At 37.1% G+C, this 26,678-nt stretch overlaps 1 protein-coding gene across 10 annotated transcripts in view; it reads right to left on the reverse strand.

The window, feature by feature from the left end:
• STAG1 (STAG1 cohesin complex component) overlaps window positions 1-26,678 on the reverse strand; it is a 406,778-nt gene that overhangs the window by 215,013 nt on the left and 165,087 nt on the right. For 9 of the 10 annotated variants that reach the window (XM_054482540.2, XM_063662185.1, XM_063662190.1 and 6 more), the window contains one exon: window positions 8,197-8,293. The exons of the other annotated variant lie outside the window; for it this stretch is intronic. In XM_054482540.2, coding sequence (XP_054338515.1) covers window positions 8,197-8,293 — 97 coding nt within the window. The remainder of the gene's footprint in view (window positions 1-8,196; window positions 8,294-26,678) is intronic. 10 annotated transcript variants of the gene reach the window in all.

Below are 26,678 nucleotides of genomic sequence, written 5' to 3' on the forward strand. Positions count from 1 at the left end.
ATTCCAATAAACACTTATGAATTTATATAGTTTTAGAATGCAACTCTAAGTCAACAGTGTTTAAATCAACTTTACCTTTGCATTTTTCCCACTTCATTGATAATGAATATATCTATTACTACTACATATTGAGTTAGCCTATTCTGAGGTTTCCAATGGTAAACAGGATTCACTCCAGCTGGTTCAAATGAAGAGACTACAGACGTTTCAGCAGAGTTAGAAAAACAACTATGGGTGCTAATGCAACTTGAGATAGCTAAATTAGAAAACCAATACTGCACCTTAGGGCTTGGCTTAAGAGCCAAGATGAGAAAATAGTGATAATAGGGATACTGGAGCCAATGAAGGAGGAGCTGTTCATACTATTCACTCATGAAAAGATGTTCCACTTTGTTTTGTCACTGTTGGTGATACCACTTCTAGTCGGGAACTTGGGTGGGGACAGGGGGAGAATTGTGACTTTTTTTTTTCCTCCCTTTCCTTACTCTCTTCCCACTTTAGGTCAATTTTTAAAACACTCTTTTGGTCCTTGGTTCTTATGCAGCTTTAGGGGAAAATGGGCTCACACAGTAAAACGCCAATCTAGATTTTGGATATTAATGTGCAAGACAAGGAGTCCTTATAAAACGCAAATCTTATCTCAACATATATTAGAGATAGCAGCCTTTGTAATACAAAAAAATTTCCCCCACTTGTCCCTTGTCGTTTGACTTTCCCTATAATGTGTCTCCATCTTACAAATTTTTTGTTTTCTTATGTCATTTATGAATCTTTGCTAACTTATAGATTTTGAGTCAGTTAATTGTGAGTCAGTTAATAAAAAGGTCTTCCCCACTCCGTGGTTATAAAGGAATTCTTAGTTTTCATTGAGTGCTTTTATTATTTTTCTTTGTATTTGTTGTTTGTTTTTGCCCTTAAACTCTTGATGCACTGGAAATTTATCCTGGTTTACACCATCACAGTGAAATGTAAATCTGAAAGAATTTTTCCCCTCACTTTTGTCTTGAAAAGGGGGTCTTTAAATCTTCTAACTGGCTGCAGGATAGTAATTTTTCTCTATAAATTCTGTATCTCAATATATGATGGAATTATTTTATTGCTTATAATAGTTTTGCAAACTCATTCTCCTGAGTTTTCTAAACATGCAATATTATTTTGAATAACATCATTTTAAAAACAGTGATCATAATTACTTCTTTTTATTGTCCAAATGTGTTGCCTTGTATATCCAATATAATGTTAAATAAGAGTTGTGAGGCTGGGTATCCTTGTCTTCTTTGACAGCAACAATGACTACTGGTTTCCCTTGAGCATGACGCTGGCTTTGGGGTTAAAACTTTTTTTTTTTCATTTTTGTACTTTGACATAATTTTAGATTTACAGAAAAGACAGCAAAGTACAAAGAACCTCTGAATACCTTCCACCCAAATTCTTCAGATGTAAACATTTTACATCCATTTTATCCTTCTTTCACTCTTCATATATAGATGCATTTGTTCTGATTAAGTGTTTAGCTACAGACATGATATTCCTTTACTCTTTAATATTTCAGTGTGTATTTCCCCGAAATAAACCTATTATACAACCACAGTATAGTACAATGTTCCAAAGCATAAGATTAACGATTGATACTATATATATGTTCTAATCCACAGAACTAATTAAGATTTCACATGTGTCTCAATAACGTCCTTTATGCCAAAAGAAATCCTAAGATCATGCACTGCAGCCACCTGTCACGTTTCTTCAGTCTACTTTCAACAGTTTCTGAGTCATTTCTTTTTTTTTTTTTTTTTTCAGACGGAGTTTCGCTCCTGTTGCCCAGGCTGGAGTGCAATGGTGTAATCTCAGCTCACTGCAACCTCTGCCTCCTGGGCTCAAGCGATTCTCCTGCCTCAGCCTCCCAAGCAGCTGGGATTACCGGCACCCACCACCATGCCCGGCTAATTTTTGTATTTTTAGTAGAGATGGGGTTTCACCACATTGACCAGGCTGGTCTTGAACTCCTGACCTCAGGTAATCCGCCCAAAAAAAATTCTAAGATCATGCACTGCAGCCACCTGTCACGTTTCTTTACTCTAAGCTAGAACAGTTTGAGTCATTTCTTTTCTTTTTTTTTTTTTTGAGACAGAGTTTTGCTCCTGTTGCCCAGGCAGGAGTGCAATGGTGTGATCTTGGCTCACTACAACCTCTGTCTCCTGGGTTCAAGTGATTCTCCTGCCTCAGCCTCCCAAGTAGCTGGAATTGCAGGTGCCTATCACCATGCCCAGCTAATTTTTGTATTCTTAGTAGAGACGGGGTTTCACCACGCTGGCCAGCCTGGTCTCAAACTCCTGACCTCAGGTGATCTGCCCGCCTCAGCCTCCCAAAGTGCTGGGATTACAGGTGTGAGTCACCACGCCCGGCATTTCTGACTATTTCATGACACTGACTTTTTTGCAGAGTACAGGATAGTTATTTTGAAGAATATAACTCAATTCAAGCTTGTCTTATGTTTCTTCATGAGTAGATTCAGACTATGCACTTCTGGCAAGAATATTACAGAAGTGATGTTGAGTTCTTCTAAGGGCATATCAGAAAGTACATAATAGCAATTAGCTCCGTAACTTGCAATGTTTGCTTTTATCATTTGTTAAGGTGGTACCTATCAAGTTTCTACATTGCAGTTTCTATTTTACCCTGTAAATAGTAGATATCTTGAAAAGAGACATTTTGAGACTGGGTAAATATTGTGCTCCTTATCAAACTTCTCCCCGACCCCACTAGTTTCATAGCCCACTTACTGAGTTCCAAAGTTACACCAGTTAGTAATTTTACACCTTTCAGTGTGGTTGTTATTATGGTGTAAAGGTTATTTGTTCTGTTTGTATTCATTTTAGGATATTCCCCCTCCATCTTTGTTGATTTTATTTTCTTGAGGATTTGAAATATTAAGATAGCTCCAAAAGTCAGGACTATTCAAAAACTATAAAACTATATTCAAATTCAGTATCATTCCCTCACCTCAATTCCCTCTAAACTTCCCGACACACACACACACACACACACACGCACAAATTCTCTCTCTCTCTCTCTCTCGCTCTTTACATAACCAATCTCATGATTGTCAGGTTCTTCTTTCCTGTATTTCTTTTTGGTGACATGAACCATTATATTCCCTTCTTTCTTACAAAAAAAAAAAAAACAAAAAAAACAAAAAACAAAGTTGCATACTGTAGATATTATTCTGCACTTTGTATTTTGCCCTAAAAATATATCCAGAGGAAAGCCAGGCACGGTGGCTCATGCCTGTAATCCCAGCACTTTAGGAGGCCAAGGCGGGTGGATCATGAGGTCAGGAGTTCAAGACCAGCCTGACCAACACGGTGAAACCCCATCTCTACTAAAAATACAAAAAAAATTTAGCTGGGCATGGTGGTGCGTGTCTGTAATCCCAGCTACTTGGGAGGCTGAGGCAGGAGAACTGCTTGAACCCGGGCGGCAGATGTTGCAGTGAGCCGAGATGGCACCACCGCACTCCAGCCTGGATGACAGAATAAGACTCTCAAAAAAAAAAAAAAAAAAAAAAAAAAAAAATACAGGGAAAATCCCTACATCCATTCACAGACGTCTTCCTCATTCTTTTTTACAGTAGCACAAAACTCCAACATGTGGCTATACTACAGTTCATTCAATCACTGTCTTATATATGAACATTTGGATTGTTTTCAATATTTTCCAATAACAAATAATGTTGCATTAATTTTGTGTACCTATTTTCTTACTGCTGAAGGTATATATTCAAGGTAAAATCCCAGAAGTAGGATGGTTAAGTCAACAGATATATAGATTTGGTAGATATTCCTGGATACCTTTACGAAAGAGTTTATCAATTTGTATTCTAACCCACAATGTAACAGTGTCTGCTTTCCCCTGCCACAGCCTGAACAACAGAATGTTGTTATGATTTTAAACTTGTGCCAATCTGATAGGTAAAAAGAAATGGTAACTAAGTATAGTTTTAATTAGTAAATCCCTTTTGTAATAAGTAAAAAATGTTTTCTTTTCGTATGTTCTAAGATATGTTTACTAATGTCTCATAGGTACTTAGGTCTATGTCAGGATTTTTATTATATTCTACTGATGTAAAAGACAGTGTGCTTTCTTTATAAATCATATTAAGAAAATATGCTTCTATGCCCCTTTAACAAAAATGTTTTAAGACCCATTTTGTCAAATGTCTTTTCAGGAACTATAAAGGTAGTCAAAAGAAAAATGGGCAAAGGATAGGAACAAAGAATTCAAAGAAAAAACAGTAATGGTTCTCAACCATCATTCATTAGAGAAATACAAATTAAAACCATCCCATGCACAAAAATTAACCATGGATTAACAGCCTACATATAAAATATAAAATCTAGCTTCCAGATTTGTGAGCAATAGCCATTAGAAGGAAACATAGAGGTAAATCTTCATGACCTTGAATTTGGCGATGGATCCTTAAATCTGACACATGTATGAGGAAGGAACGGAGGGAGGGAGGGAGGGAAGGGAAGAGAAAGGGAAGAGAAAGGGAAGAGAAAGGAAAGGGAAAGGGAAGGAAAGGAATGGAATGGAATGGAAAGGAAAGGAAAGGAAAGGAAAGGAAGAGAAATCAGACTTAATAAAATGTAAACCTATTGTGCACCAAAAAACATCATTAAGAAAGTTAAAAAGACAACCTAGAGAGTGGGCAAAAATAGCTGAAGTTAAATACTTGATAAGGGTTTGGTATGCACAATATATACAACTCATCAACAAAAAGACACATAATCTAATTTTAAAATGAGCAAGGGACTTGAATGTATATTTCTTCAAACAAAATACAGACATGTCCAACAAGCACATGAAAAGAGGTTCAAGATCGTTAGGCATTAAGTGCACACAAATTAAAACCACAGTTAGACACTTTATACCCAGTAGGATGGCTATAATTTTTAAAACTATAAAATAACAAGTGTTGTTGAGGATGTAGAAAAATAGGAATCCTCATACATTTCTGGTGGGAATATAAGACGGTGCAGCCACTGTGGAAAACAGTTTGGTGGTTCCTCAAAAAGTTTAAACAGAATTATTATATGACCTAGCAATTCTACTCCTAAGAATGTACACCTCAAAGACTCAAAAAATGGCACTCAAACAAGTATTTGTTCACGAATGTTCAAAGTTGCCATATTCATAATAGTCAAAAGGTGGAAACAACTCAAATGTCCTTCAACAGGTGAATGGATAAACAAATAGTGATATATACATACGATGGACTATTATTCAACCCTAAACGAAATGAACTACTGATGCATGCTACAACTTAAATGAACCTCAAAAACATATGGTAAGTGAAAGAAGTCACACACAGAAGGTGACATATTGTGTGGTTCCTTTTATACAAAATGACCAGGACTGGAAAATCCTCAGGGACAGAAAGTAGATTCATGATTGCCAGGGATGGGGAGAAAAGAATAGTGATTACCTAACAGGTATAGGGTATTTTTCTGGGGAGATTTTTAAAGTTTTGAGAAAAGAGAGAGGTGGTAACTGCTACAACGGATTGAATGTTTGTGTTTTCCCAAAATTCCTGTATTAAAATCCTAACCCCCAAAGTGATGGTATTAGAAGGTGGGACCTTTGGGATGCAATTAGGTGATGAGTGGGACCCTCATGAATGAGATTAGTGCCGTTATAAAGGGGACCCCAGAAAACGCTCTCAACCCTCTTTTTGCCATGTGAGGGTACAACTAGAAGTTAGTATTCTGCAATGTGGAAGAGGGCCCTCACCAGAACCAGACAATATTGAGACCCTGATCTCAGACTTCCAGCCTCCAGACTTGTGAGAAATAAATTTCTATTATTTGTAAGCCACCCAGTCTATGGTATTGTTACAGCAACCCAAAGTAAGGCAGCTGCACATTTATGAATGCCCTAAATGCTACTGAATTGGTACACTTTAAAATGCTTACTTGTATATTACGTGAACTTCAAAGCACTTTTAAAAATCAGACTGAAATATTATCTTCAAATCATTCTGAAGACTAATCCAAAAACTTAATGCACTTTGTTGAAAAGGCTAAGAAAAAAAAGACATTTTAATATATCACTGATGAGAGTATAGAAGAGTACAATTCCTATAGCTGACGATTTGGCAGTATCTAATATAATAACAAATACATTTACCTACAGACATTGTTTATAAAGACCAAATAAGGTATACATAAAATTACTCATTACAGTACTCTCTGTAACAGCAAAAGACTACAAATAACACACTGGTCTTTTAATAGAAGTCTAGTTAAATAAATTATTGTACATATACACAAAGGAATGCAATGAGCCTGTGTTTTTAAAAATGAAGGAGAAAGGTCTCTATACACTTTATCTTTTGTGTAAGACAGGTGAGGTGGAGAAGGAAAGAATATACATTCCTACCTTATAGGTATGAAAATTAGATAGATGGACAGACAGTTAAGTTCAACAAACTAGTTAAGAGCAGTTAACTATGTGTAGATGGATAGGAAGGCAGAAAGGCAAAGACTTATTATACAACTTTTAAACTTTTTTATTTTGAACCATGAAAATTTCAAAAGGAAAAATTTTAAACACTACTAATTGCTTTCAAATTAAAACCCAATCCAACAGGTCTGTTGATTAATAGGACTATATGAGAAAATTTATATAAAGCACATCATCAGTGCTTGCCTCACCTACTTTAAGGCTGTAAAATGAGCAAACTCTCTTACTTTCAAATAGTCTAATCTCTTGCCAATCCTCACCCATCTCCATGCTCTACGATTCAGCCACAGAATCCTCTACGTCCTGAACTGAACCATGCTTTCTTGTCTTAAGGTCTTTTTGCATAATATGTTACCTTTTGCCTTTCTCATCCTTCTAACTTCTTTTACTCATCTTTAATCTCACATCAGAGTTTGCTTTTTGTAGGATATACTTTTTTACAACCTCCCCACATTCACACATATACACAGAGACACACAGCCTGGGCTGCATCAGCATCCCTTGCTTTCTTGTTATTCCCACAGTGTCTTGTGCCTGGGGACACACACTCCAGGTGACACAGCTTACTCTCAATCTTGAGTTTCACACTTGCTAACTGTATGATCTGGAATAAATTTACCTAAACCCTTTCACCTCAGTTTGCAATCTACAAGATAAAGATCAGATCTGCCTGATGGGACTGTTAACAAAGATTAAATGAGCTAATGTATGTAAAGCACACAGCTTGCCACATACTAAACAGTCATTAAATAGTAACCAGTTTTATTATACTTATCATGGCACCGAGCCCTTTGCTGAACTATTAATGTATTTCCCTCTTTGTTCCTCACAATGAAGATGGCTTTAAAAATTACACATACTTTGACACTTTTTAAGGGCAGAGACTGCCTTGATAACTTCTGTATACCCTGGTGGAGTATCTCATACAAGGTTGGTGCTCTGTAAATATTTGGTAAACTACTCATGTCAATATGGTAAGTGATAACTTGTACATAAATAAACAAGCCTTCAAGAAATCAATTTGGTCAGTTATCTCAATAAAAGATTACTATTCTTCCATATTCACAAGCAGAGAATGGTGATTTAACAACTCATTTACCCCATGTAATACAAATTAACCTGTTAAGATTTATCTAGAGGAGAAAAAGATCTAGCAGTTATCTCCTAAAATGATAAAAATAAAATTACACTTTAACAAACTGTCTTACAATTGTAAACTTAAGACACCTGATTCTGCTACTTGTGTTACTTTAAGAAAATTATTTAAACTTAACTATAAAATGAGTACGAAATACTGGCAGGGATATAAAAGAATGAATGCTAGCAACTAGGACACTTCCTAATATGGAGCACACGTACAAATAATATGAGTAAAAATTATAAAAGCCTATGATCTAAAAAATCAATTCATGAAACTACTGAACGAATTTCAGATTTCCTCCCAAAATTTCAAAAACTATATAAATGAGTTACTTTATAGGAGCAAAACTGAACAAGAACAAAAATGGAATATCCTTAAATAACTTACCAATAATATTCTCTATCAGAAAAAGATTAGCAGATAATCTTTTATTTTAGGGTAAATTATATATGACTAGTGGCAGGTGAAGTAAAAGTCACACTGCTGGACTGACAGGCTCAATGTACATCATTTATTTCAACATTCTGTACCTCGACATCCTGAACACTGGATAAAAAAGTTGATTAAATCCAGAAGTGCGATGTCCCTGTCTTGTTTATATGATTCAATCCAGTCATCCACCACGGACTGTGGAAAAAAAATATAAAAATGAAAACTTCAAAAATATTTGATATTATAGCAAATAAATTTTAAAAAAAGTTTGTGTGTTTGTGTGTGTTTCTATCTGAACGAGAAAATTACTTACCTGAAATTATTTCTCTGTAGCCTAATAAAAGTAGAGACTCCCTCATTTTTAAAGGCCAATAAAAAGTGACTTACTACGTTTCAAAGATTTGTTTACAATAGAATCCAAAACAAACCAGACCTTACCAATCCCATTAAGTCCAACAATTATTAAGCAAGTATAGATAATATTCAAACCATATCATGAAAATGATAAAAATTAAATTAACTTCACTTTTACATAGATACAAACTTTCTGAGTTATCAGAAAGCATAATCCACCAGTAGTGCATAAAAAGAATGCAAATAATAAGAGGCATTTTTTCAAGAATACAAGAATGGCTTAATATTAAGAAATCAAATAACTGAATTTATCAACAAAGTGAAAAAGAAAAACAATTATATATCAAATCAGATCTCAAAAGTGTATCTGATAAAATTCTGTAGCCAATCCAAAAAAAAAAAAAACTTTCTAGGAAAATTAGGGTTCACTAAATCTACTTAAAGGATAAAAAGACTAAAATATATTTGTTGTTGAAATACTTCAGATATTTCAACTAATTAAAGAACAAGGCAAGGATGCCCCTCTAACCATTCAACCCAGGGTTGAAGTCTTTAGTTAATGCAAAAATTAGTAAAAATTTAGTAAAGACAATTCTCCTTTCCTACAGGTGATAAGAAAACCCAGGAGTCTCTATTAAAGTGATTCAAGAGATTAGTAACAGGAAAATTTGACAAGGTAGCTGACAAGATAAATATACAAAATAACTTAATAGTGCAATAACTAGAAAATATAAATGGATTAGTAGCTTGTTCACAACGAAAAATACCTAAGAATAAATCTAATTTTTAATGAGGAAAATTATTAAAACTTACAGGATATAAAAAAAAGACTTCAACAAGTATCATATTCTGAATTTTAAAAAAAGATTTAGTGCTATATCAATAAAGTCTGAGAGTCTTGCCAACTTACAAGGCAAATTTAATGTAATTCCAGTTTGCATTCCAGTGGGCAGGTTTGTTTGAGATTTTCTTGGGCAGAGGTAGGGATCAGAGGAAATGTATAAAAATGTAAATTTTAAAAAAATAAAATTTTGTGTACTAAGGTATATTTACATACAGTAAAATGTATTAATCCTGTTATACCTTAATTTTTATAAATACATACACCTGTGTAACCACAACCAAGCTGAAGATATAAAACATTTCCAGAACTAAAACAGGCTCCCTCATGTTGCTTTCCAATCAGTAACCATCCCCAGCACAAAGGGTAATTATTATACTGATGTATATTACCATGAATTAGTTTGACATGATATTGAAACTCATATAAATGGTATCATCTTTTGTTTTTTATTTCTTTCAAGCAAAGTTGTATTGGTAAGATTCAGCAGCATTGTTATGTGTATTAGTAATGTCTTTTTTGCATTGCTGAATATTATTTCATTGTATGAATACACCACAATCTATCACCCATTTTACTGTTGAGGAATATGAGTACTCTTTGCAGTTTAGGGCTATCACAAATAAAACTGTTATGTACACACATTTTGATGAATGTAAACATTCTTTTCTGTATTACAGACCCAAGAGCAGATTTGTTAACACACATTACACACACACATCAAGGCTTAGTAGATAATGCCAAACAATTTCTCAAAACAAGTTGTAATAAATCACACTTCCACCAGCAATGTATGACATCCAGCAAGATGTGAGATTTTCAGGTGCTCTACATCCTCACCCAAGACTAGGTATTGTCAGTTATTTTAATTTAGCCCATTCTGATTGAGCATATCCCTTCTTCAATGACCTTCCATTGGGGAGAACCACCTTCCCTTCCTCCAAGCGAAAGAGAAGACTTTCTATACATAATACTGTTTCACTGTCTCATCACATTAGTGTCTGGGGGTGTTTGTTTTTAAAGTAAAGAGAAAACTAGAAAGAAGATTATGGTGGTTAAGAGAGGGTCAAGAAGAAAAGAATACCATGGTATCTGGGCAAGGTTCACCTCTGCTGAATAATGTGTCAGGCCCTGCAAGCTCAGGATGATGGTGAAAACTAGAAGTGAATAGAGCAGATCAAGAGCAACTTTTAGACTCAGGACTGAAGCAGAAATGCTTTGCAACCTAGGTAACAAAGTGTGGCATAAAACTGAAGAAGTCACTTTCTCACTTTTACAGGGGTCCAGTAATATAAAGGCAGTCTGAGTAGAATTTTAATTCCCAAAGTAATTGTACCAATTTATACTCCCACCAGTTACATATGAAGAGCTCAAAACATTCTAAGACTGGTGCACAGGAACCTGCATCAGAAATATTCACACTTTGGTCTGAGCGTGGTGGTGCACACCTGAAATCTCAGCACTTTGGGAGACCAAGGTGGGCAGATGACTTGAGCACAGGAGTTTGAGACAAGCCTGAACAGCATGACGAAACCCTGTCTCTACAAAAATTACAAAAATTAGCTAGAGTGGTGGTGCATGCCTGTAGTCCCAGCTACTTGGGAGGCTGAGATCAGAGGATCACTTGAGCCTGTAAGGTCAAGGCTGCAGTGAGCAAAGATCGCACCACTGCACACCAGTCTGGGCAACGGGGCGAGACCCTGTCAAAAAACAAACAAAAACTTGGGGCCAGGCACACTGACTTGCACCTGTAATTCCAACAACTCCTGGGAGGCCAAGGCAGGAGGATGACTTGAGGCCAGGAGTTCAAGACCAGCCTGGGCAACATACAGAGACCCTCATCTCTACAAAAAACAAAACAAAAAAATATTAGTGAGGACTGGTGGCACGTGACCACAGTCCCAGCCACTTGGGAGGCTGAGGCAGGAGGATCACTTGAGCCCAGGAGTTTGAGGCTACAGTGAACTATTACCATGCTAACACACTCTCTCTAGCCTGGGCAACAGAGTGAAACCCTGTCTCTAAAATGAATAAATAAGTCTGGGTGCGGTGGCTCACACTTGTAATCCCAACACTTTGGGAGGCCAAGATGGGTGGCTCACTTGAGGTCAGAAATTCCAGACCAGCCTGCCCAACATGGTGAAACCCTATCTATGCTAAAAATACCAAAAAAAAAAAAAAAAAAAAAGAAAGAGAAAAAAGAAAAAACAAAAAAGAGCCAGGCGTGGTGGTGCATGCCTGTAATCTCAGTTACTTAGGAGGCTGAGGCACAAGAATCACTTGAACCTGGGAGGCAGAGGTTGCAGTGAGCCAAGATGGTGCCACTGCACTCCAGCCTAGGAAACAGAGCGAGACTCTGTTTCAATTAAATAAATAAAAATAAAATGGATAAATAAAATAAACATTAAAACATACTACGAAGGAACTGATAAACAATCAGAAATAGTAAAATAGTAAACAAGGCCAGGCATTGTGGCCCATTCCTGTAAACCCAGCACTTTGATAAGCCAAGGCAGGCAGATCACCTGAGCTCTGGAGTTTGAGACCAGCCTGGGCAATGTAGCAAAACCCGCCTCTACCAAAAAGCCACAAATTAGTCAGGTGTGGTGGTGCACACCTGTGGTCCCAGCTACTTGGGAGGCTGAGGTGAGAGATCACTTAAGCCCAGGAGTTGGAGGTTGAGGATGAAGCTGCTGTGAGCGTGCCACTGCACTGCAGCCTGGGTGACAGAGCAAGACTGTCTCCAAAAAAAAAAAAAAGCAAGTAATATAAGAGAACAAAGTACAGAAATAAAAATAAATAATAGCTCTTTGCATTAAGGGAAAAAATAAATGCAGAAGAAATAGATCCAGATATATATAACTTCCACTATGACAAAGGAGACATTTCAATTTTAGAGGCGAAAATTATTTATATAATAAATGATACTGACCCTGATATATTGGTTATTCATCCAGAAGTAAACAAAGTTGTACCTCTTATAAGCTTTCAGAAAGATATGAAGATAAATGAATTTAAAGAACTAAACTCCAGGCCAGGTGCAGTGGCTCACACTTGTAATCTCAGAGCTTTGGAGGCCAATGCGGAAGGACCACTTGAGGCCAGGAGTTCGAGAGCAGCCTAGGCAACACAGTGATACCCTCACTCTACAAAACATTTTAAAATAATTAGTTGGGCAAAGTGGCACATGCCTATAATCCCAGCTACTCAGTAGTCTGAGGTGGGAGGGTCACTTGAGTCCAGGAGTTTAAGGTTGCAATGAACTGTGATCTTCAACTGCATTCCAGCCTGGGTGACAGAGCAAGACCTTATCTTTAAAAATGAAAAGGATTAAAAAAAAAAAAAAGAATTAAACTTCAGGGAGTCATGTATGAGCCTTTCTTGAGCTGGCAGAGAATGGCAACAGTTAGAAGCTTTGCCAAGTATGGGCATGGGTGGATAATGCAGCCTGTCATAAATACAGGGGACCATGACTAAGTTACGAATTTGTTTTAGAAATCACATATGGCATATAATCAAACTGCTGAAAATTTTCAAAGAGAAAATTCAAGCAACCAAAGGGTACATATAGGGAAGCAAAGGACAGAATAATGACACACTTCCCATCAAAAACAATGCAAGCCCATGGATAATACAGTAACATATTTAATGTCCTGAAGAAAGATGAAAAAGTCCATCCTGAATTTTTTAACTGGACAAAAAAAAAAAATTTCAAATAAAAGCAAATAAAATATTTTCAGACTGAAAAACTAAAACAAAAAATAAAAACAAAACCAACCTCATGAAAGACAGATTGTCCAGGCTGGATAAAAAGATCCAACTGGCTGGGCATGGTGGCTCATGCCTGTAATCCCAGCACTTTGGGAGGCCGAAGCGGGCAGATTACGAGGTCAGGAGATGGAGACCATCCTGGCTAACATGGTGAAACCCCATCTCTATTAAAATACAAAAAATTAGCCGGGCGTGGTGGTGGGTACCTGTAGTCCCAGCTACTCAGGAGGCTGAGGCAGGAGAATGGCGACAACCTGGGAGGCGGAGCTTGCAGTGAGCCGAGATCGCGCCACTGCACTCCAGCCTGGGTGCCAGAGCGAGACGCTGGGCGCAGTAGCTCACGCCCGTAATCTCAGCACTCTGGGAGCCGAGGCAGGCGGATCAACAGGGCAGGAGATCGAGACCATCCTGGCTAACACGGTGAAATCCCATTCTACTAAAAATACCAAAAATTAGCTGGGTGTGGTGGCACGCGCCTATAGTCCCAGCTACTTGGGAGGCTGAGGCAGGAGAATTGGTTGAACCCGGGAGGTGGAGGTTGCAGTGAGCCGAGATCGCGCCACTGCACTCCAGCCTGGGTGACATGAGCAAAACTCTGTCCCAAAAAAAAAAAAAAAAAAAACCCCAACCACATAATATTTACAAGAGACACACTTTTAATATAAGAGCACAGATAGGCCATAATAAAGGATATATATGTATGTGTGTGTGTATACACACACACACGCACATCCTTGTCTTGATTTCTACTTTGATGTAACTATAACAATAACAGGTTTCTTACGGTTTGGTGTTTGCATGATGTGTATGTGTGTATGTACATATACATACACACACATATACGCACATCATGCAAACATTAACCGTAAGAAACATGTTGTGGTTATATTCATGTCAAAGCAGAAATCAAGACAAGGAACGCTACCAAACATAAAGAGAAATATTTTATAATAATAAAACAGTAAATTCATTAGGAAGCTATAACAACATTAAATTTTAACACCAAATAACAAGAGTCTCAAAATACATAAAGCAAAAATTGAACTAAAAGAAGAGGCAAATTCATAGCCATGGCTGAAATTTTTAACACACATCTTTTGGTAACTGACAGAAGAAGCAAACAAAAAAATTAACGAGTGTATAGAAGATAGGGATAAAATGACTAATAATGTGATCTAACTAATGCATAAAACTTAACACCAACAATAACAGAACACACATCCTTTTCAAGTACAAATAAGAATATTCACCAAAATAAATCATAAATCAAACCTCTGTCAGTTTTTAAACACTGAAATGATACAGAGCAAGCTCTCTTGCAATAACAGATTTAAAAATCAGTTTAAATCTGATTTAAAAATCAGTAACAAAAATATATCTAAAATGTCCCCAAATGTTTGGTAATGAGAAAATTTTTAAAATTGAATAAAAACATCTCAAAAACTGTAGAATCCACCTAGAGCAGTGTTTACAAGAAAATTTAGAGCTTTAAATATTTATAATTTATTGCTAAGTTACAGTTTATATAAAGAAGGCTTTAAATCAATGACCTAAGAAGCTACCTTTTTGGTAGTGGGGTTTTCTTTTTTCTCTGAGACAGGGTCTCACTCTGTCACCCAGGCTAGGGTCCAGTGGCACGACCACGGCTCACTGTAGCCTAAATCTCCCAGGCTCAAGCTATCCTTCCACCTCAGCCTCTCAAGTAGCGGGAACAGAGGCATATGCCACTGTGCCTGGTTAATTTTTGTATTTTTGGTACAGACGGGATTTCACCATTTTGCCTAGGCTGGTCTCGAACATCTGGGCTCAAGAAATCCTCCCAACTTGGCCTACCAAAGTGGCTTCTACCTTAATAAACAGAATATTCCAATGTGGATTGTCTTTATCTGGAGGATAAGGAAAAGCATGCAATGTAATTCCAACAGAAAATTAACAGAAAGGCTATTTCTGATAACACAGCCACAGACCCAAAGAGAAGGCTACAGCTTTAGAACATCTGAATCACAGATTACAGACACACAATCATTCTGGGACCTAAGGTGACATAGGATCTTGTATCCTTAACAAGCAGCTTCCAAGGTCAACCATGAATATCAGTAGTAAGACAGCATTTCATGGGAAATTTTTGTAAGTTTGGAAGTAGTGCATATCATTTCAGCTAATATTAATACTTCACAGGCAAGAACTTGTTAGCTAGCCATATATGAATGCAATGGAAGTAGAGAAATGGAGTTTCTGTTTGCCAGCAGCCTCCTTGAATGTTCTTCAACATGAAAAAGGAAAAATAACTTTTGGTAGATAGCAAGTCACCTCTGCCAAAAACTGCCCCTCTGGCTACTAATATTTATATGCAGCCTTCCTCCCACTTAGAGAAAATACTTATTTGCGTGGATATAGGTATTATACTACTATTTACTATTTTAAAAACCCCATGAAACAATTTAAATGTCTATAAAGGAACGTTTCACTAAATGACAGTATATCCATACAGTAGAATGAAATGTAACTAGTAATACAAATGAGCTGAATCTATGTTAGCACTAATGATAGAAACAGTTGTTTCTGACATCAAATGCACAAAAAAATGAGTATGATTCTATTTTTTAAATAAATAAATCTCTCTTTTTCTCTCTCACACACACATAAGCATGGGAAAAGGTATGGAAAAATTCAACTTGTGACACTAATAGGCTTGAATGTCCTCAATTCATTCCAGTTTAAGACTTGGCTACAAAGAAAACCTCGAGACCTGAGCCATAGATCCTCAATGAGAAAGCTATAACAAGCAGCATCTGAATCACAGATTACATTCATATGACAAAAATGATGACATTTGCTATAATTATGATTTTATCATATTGTACTAGAAGGCAGTATAAAAATTAATATTCTGTCTCGTTCCAGAAGGAATATGAGGTAGTTAAAAAATAACATTTTTTAAATTGAGAAGAATAAAAAACCATCAAGGCTACAAAGAGGAAATATAAATATATGGAAAAGAGCAGTCAATATAGTGGTTAAAGATGAGTTTTATATCTGCCTAAGCTCCCTGTAAGGTAAACCTAAAAGATAAATCAATTCAATCTAGATATCTACATAGTACAGAGTCCACATTCTTCAAATTCTATTAGGTAAGTACACTTTTCTCAGTAAGCCATTTAGTAGGACCTTGGTTAAGCAGACAAGGGCACAGAGAATTAGTATTCTATACTGCTGCTTAAGTGTAGATTCATTTGCTTTGGAGAAAGACAAGCAGATGAGAAGGATAATATAAATTACATTACTTTGTAAATTCAATAATTTAATCAGGAATTTTGAATGAAAGACCTTCCCACTTCCAAACTGAGAATCACTGTATAATAAATATTTAGGTACTCCTTTTCAACATAGCTTTTAGCAATATCACACACATTTTCTGTGAATGCATATATAAATACTATGTAGTTAGATAGAAATTTTTTTTATTACTCCATGAGGTTAGACTGTTACTTTATCTTCAGGTATAAGCTAAAACATTACTGATTTTCAGAACTCTCCAAAGCTTGTTTTTTTGTTTTACATTTTTTAAATGTAACTCTTCAGGGGCAGTGGAGACAAACTGACGCTATAGACACGATGCTATTTCTTTTATTCTTAGTTCCGTATTAACTAACTGCAGTTTCAGCCCAATGAGATCTAATCATTGGCCTTTTATATAATTATATTACTACCTAAACTCATAGAAATTTGTTAAGTTTGGCTAAATGGTATAGCCCTTCATGTGATAAGCCATATTTTCATTTTATCTTAGTTAGGAACAGAATTACAGCTTTCAGTATCACTTCAATATCACTTTTTAGTGATAATGCCCCATGACAAGTATATTTTTCATACTTCACTTGATATCAATGTTTTGTATTTTTTTGTTTTGTATTATTCTGCTTTTGAAATTGAAAATTATTTTCAACAAGTGTACATACTTTTCACTTTAACCTGGTACCCAACCAGGTTAAAAGTTTAGTACTGTAACAGTGATTTCTAAATAAACATAGCACAAAAAGGAATATCTTAAATATCAATTCTCTTCATGTCAAGTTTTTATATTAACAATATTTCCTTCCAGTTTGTAAGCTATCTTTATAGTTACTATATTTATCTTGCAGAAGTTCTCATCAGAGGAATTTTAGCAAAACTTCCCTTTTTTTTTTTGAGACAGGGTCTCACTGTCACCCAAGCTGGAATGCAGTGGTGCGATCAGAGCTCACTGCAGCCTCCATCTCCTAGGCTCAAGCAATCCCCCGACCTCAGCTTCTCGAGTAGCTGGGACCACAAGCGCACACCACCCATGCCTGGCTATGGGATTTTTTTGTGTGTTTTTTATAGAGATGAGGTTTCTCCATGTTGCCTAGGCTGGCCTCGAACAGAAAATACAAAAATTAGTCAGGCATGGCGGTGCAAGCCTGTAGTCCCAGCTACTTGGGAGGCTGACATGGGAGGATCATTTAAGCACGGGATGAGCCCAGGATGAGGAGGTTGTGTTGAGCTGAGATTGTGCCATTGCACCCAGGACTGGGCAACAGAGAGAGATCCCATTTCAAAAGAAGAAAAGGAAAAAGAACAAAGAAAAGAAAGGCAAGTAAACGGATTATTTTTAAGAGGAAAATCCACCTAATCAATAAAAGATTTAAATCTAGTGGTAGCCAGAATTAACGGAAAAATGACACACATCTAAGCCCAGCTAGGTAAAATTCATGAATTCAAAGAAAAAAGTGAAAATCTTTGTAAATACTAGAACTAATAATAAAACAAGTCAGACATAATGGACCAACTCTATCCCTACACACCAAGCATCCAATCCGCTTTCAATGTCTTACCTCTTAAGCAATTAGCTAAAAAACTAGACACAAGGGGAAAACCTCTGTATCAATTATCAGTGTATTGCCTCTTGGCCCCAAATTTAACCTTCAGTATCTGTTCTGGAAGAATGGACCAGACTGTATAAGTATTTCTCCTTTATATTAAGAAGGATGTTAAGTTTTATCAGTACAGAGCTCTGAAAGGATACTGCAGGAGGAAGGGGTCTCCTCTTCCTAGTTCTGGTATGTTGAGTTTTGCTTTTTTTGCTCTTGCTGCATGGTTCATCATTGGTGAGTGTATTTGAGAAAATCCAGCAGTGGTCAGCCTCACACCAAGAGTATGCAGCCTTTTGTTGACCTTGTGCCCAAGCCTGGGACTGGTAATTACTCTCTTGATGCAGCCCTTCCAACATGGACACTGGCATGCTCCAGGTCTCATATTGGGAGCAGTGCCCTGTCTCTCCCTATAAAACTGTCTACCATATTCAACACAACTACTCCTCAGAGTGTTGTTTCCTGCTACCCAGCAACTGCTAACCAGCTCTGACCAAGGCAAGAACTTGCAGTGAACTTCTCTACATTCTAATGGGCAGCAACCCAACTTATCAGATAAGGTCTGAACTCCAACCGGGAAAAGGGGACCTCTCCCTTTCCAACTCTATCGTTCCTTGAGAAATCTCCTTAATCCCCAGGATATCCTCTAGAGTTACCTTTACATTTTTATAGTTATTCCTCTATCATAGCTTAGTATATACTTATAATAAATTTTATCAACAATCTGGCTCTTGATTAAATCCAGATTGATAAAAAACTGGTTGCAGGGGATAAATCAGAAAAGAAGAGACCTGGGGATTTGAGTCATATCCTTGGATTAAAGATAGAGCTTAGCTCCTTGCCAAGGAAATGGGATGCTAGTAATGGATGGCATATAGTAACTTGGGAAAATTAATCAAGCTATTGCTGGTGGCTGATTGTGATAAAGTACCAATTCAAGCACACGCCTTGAAAGCTTACATGACTGCTGAATTTAGGAATTATGGCAATAATTATGGCTGTAAAGGCAGTAGGGTTAAGAAAGATCCTTTTAAGTACACCTGAGTATTTACAGAGATAAAACAAAAAGCTCAAGTCAATTAATGTTCAGCTTAAATCGTAATTTGAGAACCAGAGAACTTCCATGAAGAATCCTAGAATGTCTCATTTCTTATAGGTGAGAGGCTGATTTTGTTGAAAACCAAGCCAAAAAAATCTAATTGTATCAGAGGCAGTAACAGTTTAATTCAGTCTCACCAAGTTTCTCATCTGGAAGTAAGGATCTTAACTGGCAAAGAATGGGATCCAAAAACTTGGAACAGAGAAATCTGGTTGGTCCCAGATCAAACTAACAATTTTGAATAGTTCTCCCCCATCCTCCAAGTAATTCTGAGCCTCCCATACCAGTGGAAGTAGCTTGCTTTCCAAGGTTTGAGAATACTAGCCTTCTTAAGCTTGAAAGCCCTCTGATAACTTAACATGGACAGATGCCTTGAAGGGGGATGCTCATTCTCCTGAAGACTTACCAAAACCAGCCCCTGATGCCACTAGATCCATGACTAGGGTCAAATCTCAGCATGCTCCAAGAAGACAAATACACACTATAACCCAGAAGAAAATAGCTTATATACTCAACAGAAATCTGAGGAACATGTATGATAGTAGATTCTAAATGTATTTTACCAAAGGAGGTGGTATAAAACCGTAACAGGCCAAATCCACTGGTATCAGGAGCACTTACTAGAGATTCCAGACTTCATATATTAGTTCCTGTCGCTGAAAGTGACTACACCAGTTTATCTGGTTGGTGCACTGAAAGCTGGATTTAACAGCTGAGATACCAGAGCCTCCCTGGCATTGACAGATTAGGGAGTTAGGAATGCTGGACTAGACTTACAATGTGAGAACTATACACATGCAGCCCCATTCCTCAACTATGCTCCACAAGAGGGCCCAGAGGCAATGAAAACTACAATAGTGAAGGGAGTAACTATATCTACGTGCTTTTAAAGTTCTGTAAGCTTACTCTTTTTTGTAAGCCAGATATGACTATGGGGAATGTGGTCATTAAGAGGTTTCTATGGAGATGATGGGATCCCAAGGTAACACAGCCCAAGTGGCCACACTTAACCATCAAAGACCAAGTGAGCAAATTGTCTATAAAGGGCAGTAGGGACACACTGGTATTCACAACGTGTTGGCCTGCAGAGATCTTGGGCAGTAGGTAACATTACCAGTATCCCTAGGAACAAAATAGGTGGGCAGCCCACAAGAATACTGTTTCATTTATGGAGAAGAAAAAACTTTAGGCCCGGTAGGCAGAAATCTAACTTGTGGAGAGTTATGGCCTCTCACCAGTCTCCAGACCTGTGTCAGTTCACAGACCCAGTGCCCCTTGACTGAAGGGGAAACCAGATCCCTGTACAACTATTCCAAGTACGTACAATAAATCTTTTAATCCTTTCCCAAAGGGACCTGCAGCCATTAATTAGAGATACTGTGCATTGTTGAAAGGAAATATCCAGACCTTTCATGTATTAATAGACACTGTCTCTGAATTGACATTAATTCCTGGGGATTCAAAATGCCATTGCAGTCCACCAGTTAAATCAAGGGCTTACAGTGGTCAGGTAATAGATGATGGAGTTGTAACTCATGTCTGTCTAAGAGTGGGACCACCACTGACCCACCCTGTGGTTATTTCCCCACTTCCAGAATGTGTAATTGGAAAAGACATACTTGGCAACTGGCAGAATTCCCATATCAGCTTTCTAACCTACACGATAAAGGTCATTAAGGTTAAATATGGCTAAAGGGAAGTTCGTGGAACTTCCTCTCCCTACCAAGATAATAAACTAGAAGTAAACACTACATCCCTGGGAAACTACAGAGTTTAATCAAAGACTTGAAAGAAGCAGGGGTGGTAAAATCTATTACATCTTCATTTAATTCACTAGTTTGGCCTATGCTGAATTAGAGGGATCTTGAAGAATGACTATGGACTATAATAAACTTAACTAGGTGGTTACATTAACTGTAGTGGCAGCCCCTGGAACTTGATATGCAGCTACTGACCTCACTAATTCCTTTTTCTCCAATTAACAAGAACCACTCAAAGCAAGTTGTTACCTGAAATGGACAGAAGTATACCTTCGTACTCAACTAAGTATGAATGCTTTAGCACTATGCTAATTCTTCTGTCTCTGCCATAAGGTAGTTGTATTGGTTATCTATTATCTCACAATTTCTGTGGATTCAGGAATCTGAACGCAGCTCAGTTGAATCCTCTATTTAGGGTCTCATTAGGCTGCAATCAAGGCACTTACCGTGTTGCATTCTAATCTGGATGCTCAACTGGGAAGAAGCAATTTCTAAGCTCACTTAGGTTGATTTCCTTCTGGTTGTATAACTGAAGCCCTTGACGTCCTGCTGGCTAATGGCTAGAGACAAACCTCAGGGCCAAGAAGCTGCCCACAGTTACTTTCTACATGGGATTCTCCAATGTGTCATTTTATTCCACAAAACATCACATTCTGGTAACATGTTCCAGACCACTGACTGCCCTGATACTTTATTGAGGTGTCCACCGGCCTCTGAATTTGAGAGGGTTGGAGGGGCAACTCGTACATTCTACTTTGCATGTTTAGTAAGGCTTTAGATGTACTCCCCGTTCATCGTAAACAATTAGTACAATGCTGTCAGTGTATATGTATAAAATATCAGTAAATAATTATGTAAATGCCAGAGGAGAAAAAAGCTAAAAGAAATGAAAACATTCCTTAGAGGACCAGGTTGCAGGTGGAGAGGACAGACAGGGGATTGCTATTTTGGTCACAATAACATCTGAATTTTTTTTTTTTTTTTTTTTTTTTTTTTGAGACGCAGTCTCACTCTGTCGCCCAGCTTGAGTCCAGTGGCGCCATCTCGGCTCACTGCAACCTCCACCTCCAAGGTTCAAGCAATCCTCCTGTCTCAGCCTCCCGAGTAGCTGGGACTACAGGTGTGCACCACCACGCACAGCTAATTTTTTGTATTTTTAGTACAGATGAGGTTTCATCATGTTGGCTAGGATGGTCTTGATCTCTTGACCTTGTGATATGCCTGCCTTGGCCTCCCAAAGTGCTGGGATTACAGGTATGAGCCACCGCGCCCAGCTCATTTGATTTGTTTAAGTCATGTACGTGTATTACTTAGATAAAAATAAAAAAGAAGAAAATAAAGATACAAATCAATAAATACTAGGTAAATAAAAAAACAGAAAAACTGTGGTGACAATATTCACATCAAGTTAGTATTTAAGATTAGAAGCACTAAACAGTAAAAAGGTGGCTATTATATGGTAAAAGGCTGAATATACAAAGTAGGCAAACAAATCATTTGCTCTGAGTTTGTGTTTATTCTTGTATAATTCTTAAATCTAAGTTTTTCACCAAATTTTTTTCTCATTGAATTATTATTTTATTATTTACTACATCTAGACTCTACTTTGGTATATGGTGTGAGGTAAAAATCTTGTGCTTTTCTTTTTTTTTCAAGTTGTTAATCAACTGTCAGTCACAATTATAAGAGAAAGAAAGTGTCAGGAGAACAAAAATTTTTTTGTAGAGATGAGGTCTCATTATGTTGTCCAAGCTAGTGAACTCCTGGGCTCAAGCAATCCTCCTACCTCAGCCTCCCAAAGTGCTGGGATTATAGGTATGTGCCACCAAGCCCAGACAAGAACATAATTTTTAACTTAGTTACGTTATTGATACACTTAGGTCTATTTCTGTTCAAGTGATCCATCTGCCAGCTGTTGAGCCACGCTAATTTACATTACTATTTTCTGAAGTTTTATGATACAATCTACAAATCGGTAGAGCAAGTCCTTCATTACTCTTCATTTTCAGAATTTTCTTGCCACTTACATGTAGGTTCTACTCAATCATTCAGCAAGTTCAAAAACAATCCCTAATATTTTGCTGTTGCATTACATACATAAGTTATTTTAAAAAGATTTTTAAAGGAAACACAAATAAGTATTTCAGAAAAAATACCACCTGTCTTTTTATCAAAGAAACGCAAACAGACCATTTTAATCTTTCAAATGACAAATAATGTATTTAAATGATGACCCTCAGTGTTGCCAGAGGTTTGCAAAATAAGTATTTAAAATGCTGGTAGGAAGAGAGAGCTATTTGGTAACATTTATACAAAACCTTAAAAATATTAATATTTTTGGACCCAGCAGCCCTAGTTAAATGAATCACACAAAAAATTATGTGGGCATCAAGACTTTCTAAATGTTTACTTCTACTTAGGATAATGAAAAATTATAACACAATCAAAATGGAAATGAAAAAATGGAAATTATGGAATACCATATATTAAAAATTCACATATATTCAAGGAATACCAACAGTGGAAAAAATTAATCATTCCACTTTTATAAAACAAATATAACTTTAACATAAACCTAGACCAAACACCAAACAAAACACCAAGAACCAAAATCTTAAAAATTATGACTATGTGTGATACTTTCTTCTCTTCCTTTTAAAGTTTTCTTCTAAATTTCTAACAAGAGTATATATGAGCCAAACAAAAAAGTAATAAACATTATTTTAAAAATTATACATCTAAAAGGAAATAATTTGTTAAATCATCTTAGTAAATCACTAAGTGCTGACTATATACATTTTACAGTGAAAGGTGTTAAGTGGATACAAAAAGTGCTTACCATAGTTCCTGATATAGGAAAACATTTAATCCTGCTTTGTTTTTTGTGTGGGGGTTGAAGAGGTGGGGGTGGGGGGTTAACAAAGAAACACAAATGTATCAAAGGTACATAGCCAATACCTGCAATGAGAGAAGTTCAGGTATTAAACACGACCAGAAGAGGCTCACCACAGTTTTAAGGAGAGCTGAGGGAGTTTGTTTCACATGTAACAGATGCTTTTGAAGTAGCAGTTAACATTAATCACCTGTTTCTCAGAGATCCATTAGCAAGAGCTCATAATGGAAAAAGGAAGGAAAAAATCCTTTGCTAGTTGCTAATGGTATAATGCCAGGCTTTAAGTTTGGATCATATAAATTAGCAATTCCAGGCCGGGCACGGTGGCTCACGTCTGTAATCCCAGCACTTTGAGAGGCTGAGGTGGGTGGATCACCTGAGGTCAGGAGTTCGAGACCAGCCTGGCCAATGTGGCAAAACACCATCTCTACTAAAACTACAAAAATTAGCCAGGCGTGGTGGTGCGTGCCTGTAGTCCCAGCTACTTGGGAGGCTGGGGCAGGAGAACTGCTTGAACCCAGGAGACAGAGGTTGCAGTGAGCAGAGATCAAGCCATTGTACTCCAGCCTAGGCAACAGTCAGACTCCATCTCAAAAAAATAAATAAATAAAATAAAAAATAAATTAGCAATTCCAAGATGTTATTTCATGAACCAGCAAATCTCCACAAATAACTTGAGAGATGAGCAAAGGGTTGCCACAATAGTAAAGAAAAGAAACAAAAAAAGGTTAAGAAGAGAAATTCATTACCTGTCTTTATTTTTCTCTTTGTGCATAGACTAGTGTCAGAATTTTTAGAGCCATTCTGAACTGCTATGCTTCTTCTCTATAGCTGCATTATTTCTTTATTACAAAACACAATGGTATCAAATAAGTCAATATTGAAATGAATTATTTTGATTAACCTTAGCATCTTATTAAAAGCCGTAGGCTCTCATGCAATTCATTTAATACACAATTAAAAAGAAGATTAAATAAAAAAATTAATTCAGGGTAAGGGATATTGTATATGCTTAAGAAGGTATTGCCTGACTCAAAACAGGACCACTCAGAATCCTTCTCATTCTAACTTTTTTCTAGTTTTAAGTTAAATTTTAACATGATATATTCTAGAACTCAATATAATATCTATAAATACAAAAAAAAAACCCCTACAAAATCAGAACCACATTAAGTCCACTGAAACTGGGCTGAATTTATCATGAATTTTTTTAATGTTATCATGAGGCCAAGTATAATTAAAATAATTTGTAGAACAATATACTGACATAAATCAGCCTCACTTGATTCTCACATGAAGCCTAATAAAGGCCGGTGCGGTAGCTCATGCCTGTAATCCTAGCACTCTGGGAGGCCAAGGTGGGTGGATCACCTAAGGTCAGGAGTTCAAGACCAGCCTGGCCAACGTGGTGAAACCCTGTCTCTACTAAAAATACAAAAATTAGCCGGGTGTGGTGGTGCACACCTGTAATCCCAGCTACTTGGGAGGCTCAGGCACAACAACTGCTTAAACCCAGGAGGCAAAGGTTGCAGTGAGCCAAGATCGTGCCATGGCACTCCAGCCTGAGCAATAGAGTGAGACACTGTCTCTCAAGGAGATTTAAAAAAAACAAAAAACAAATAAACAAACAAAAAACCTAATTAGACAGAAAATCAATTACAAGGAAACTAGGGGAGGGAAGATGTTTAGTGACTTGCCCAAGACCATCCCAGTTAAATAATGACAACTTTCTATCTTTGTCTCCTCACAGTATTTTCCCCACTATAGAATAACTGGGGATCAGCTACATGTCACTCAAAGCCAAACAAAACAAAACAAAACAAACAAAACAAAACACCAGCTGGAGAGCCTATACAACTGTTCAATTTTAAAGACAATTTATTCTAAACACCTAAGCCAATAAAACTTTTTAAATGACCATGTAATCTTATCACCAACAATCGTTAAAAGCACAATGCTCTCCTATCCTGGTACTCTAAAATACCATACCGCTCTTGGTTTCTTTCTCCTTATTCTTCCACTGGTCTTCCTTCAAGATTATTTCCACTAAAAATATCTGGACTGAAAACAATAAACTAGTAGTTCACACAGTAAAATTCCTCTATCCATTCGACCAGTTCACAAAACCTCCTTGGCCCTTATCTGAAACTGGGCTGTTCTCCCAGTAACCTTGGAATATAACAGTACTTACTTTTTAGGTACTTTATGATAACTGCTGTCTCCTAGCTACTAACTGTCACATGCAAGCCATCCTGTTTCTATCAGCATTCAAAAGACTGATCAGCCTTTAGGACCCTTGCCAGGATTCCTACCACCACTCCTCCACCTGATAGATCAGCCTCATAAGCCACCCCTCCTTCCATGCCCAGTCACTGAAGCTTTGTTTCTTGGTTCACAGTGTTCTCTATCCTAATTTGAGCCATAATGCTGAGGCATTTTGATATTCTTATTGAAGATACATTCAATATCTTTCAATCCACAATTTCTACTTCTGTAGGTCTGAGGAGAAGCTAGCAAGGAACATACCAAGGCAAGCCTCTGAGTGACAGGTGAAGGATGAAGTTTTAATATGGGATATGGGGCTTTTAACTTTCTTAAGTATGTTTTTTCAGGTCCTCTCTGCATCCAGTTAGGAGACATTCATATCCCAGCCCATTAATGCTGCAAACAGCATGACATCTATAAACATTTTCTAAGACTATACATGCCAGATTATACTCTGTCTTGTTTCAAGTAACTCAGGACACTCAATGAACTACAACTACTGAAAGCCATTCCTGGAATGAATCATAACTCACATTCTTGTTCTTTTTGCTGAACAGTAAATTTAGATTACCAATATCTGGGTTACAGAGCCTTAGGAAAAACATCAAATAATTATATGAACTGGAACAGCTATAAATTTCATCTTCAATGCCTTCAACAATTATTTTACCTGTCCTAGATTAGTTTTCTCACTTACGTCTTTTAAAT

This window comes from Pongo pygmaeus, chromosome 2, assembly GCF_028885625.2.
Source record: "Pongo pygmaeus isolate AG05252 chromosome 2, NHGRI_mPonPyg2-v2.0_pri, whole genome shotgun sequence".
NCBI classification, from domain to species: Eukaryota; Metazoa; Chordata; class Mammalia; order Primates; family Hominidae; genus Pongo; species Pongo pygmaeus.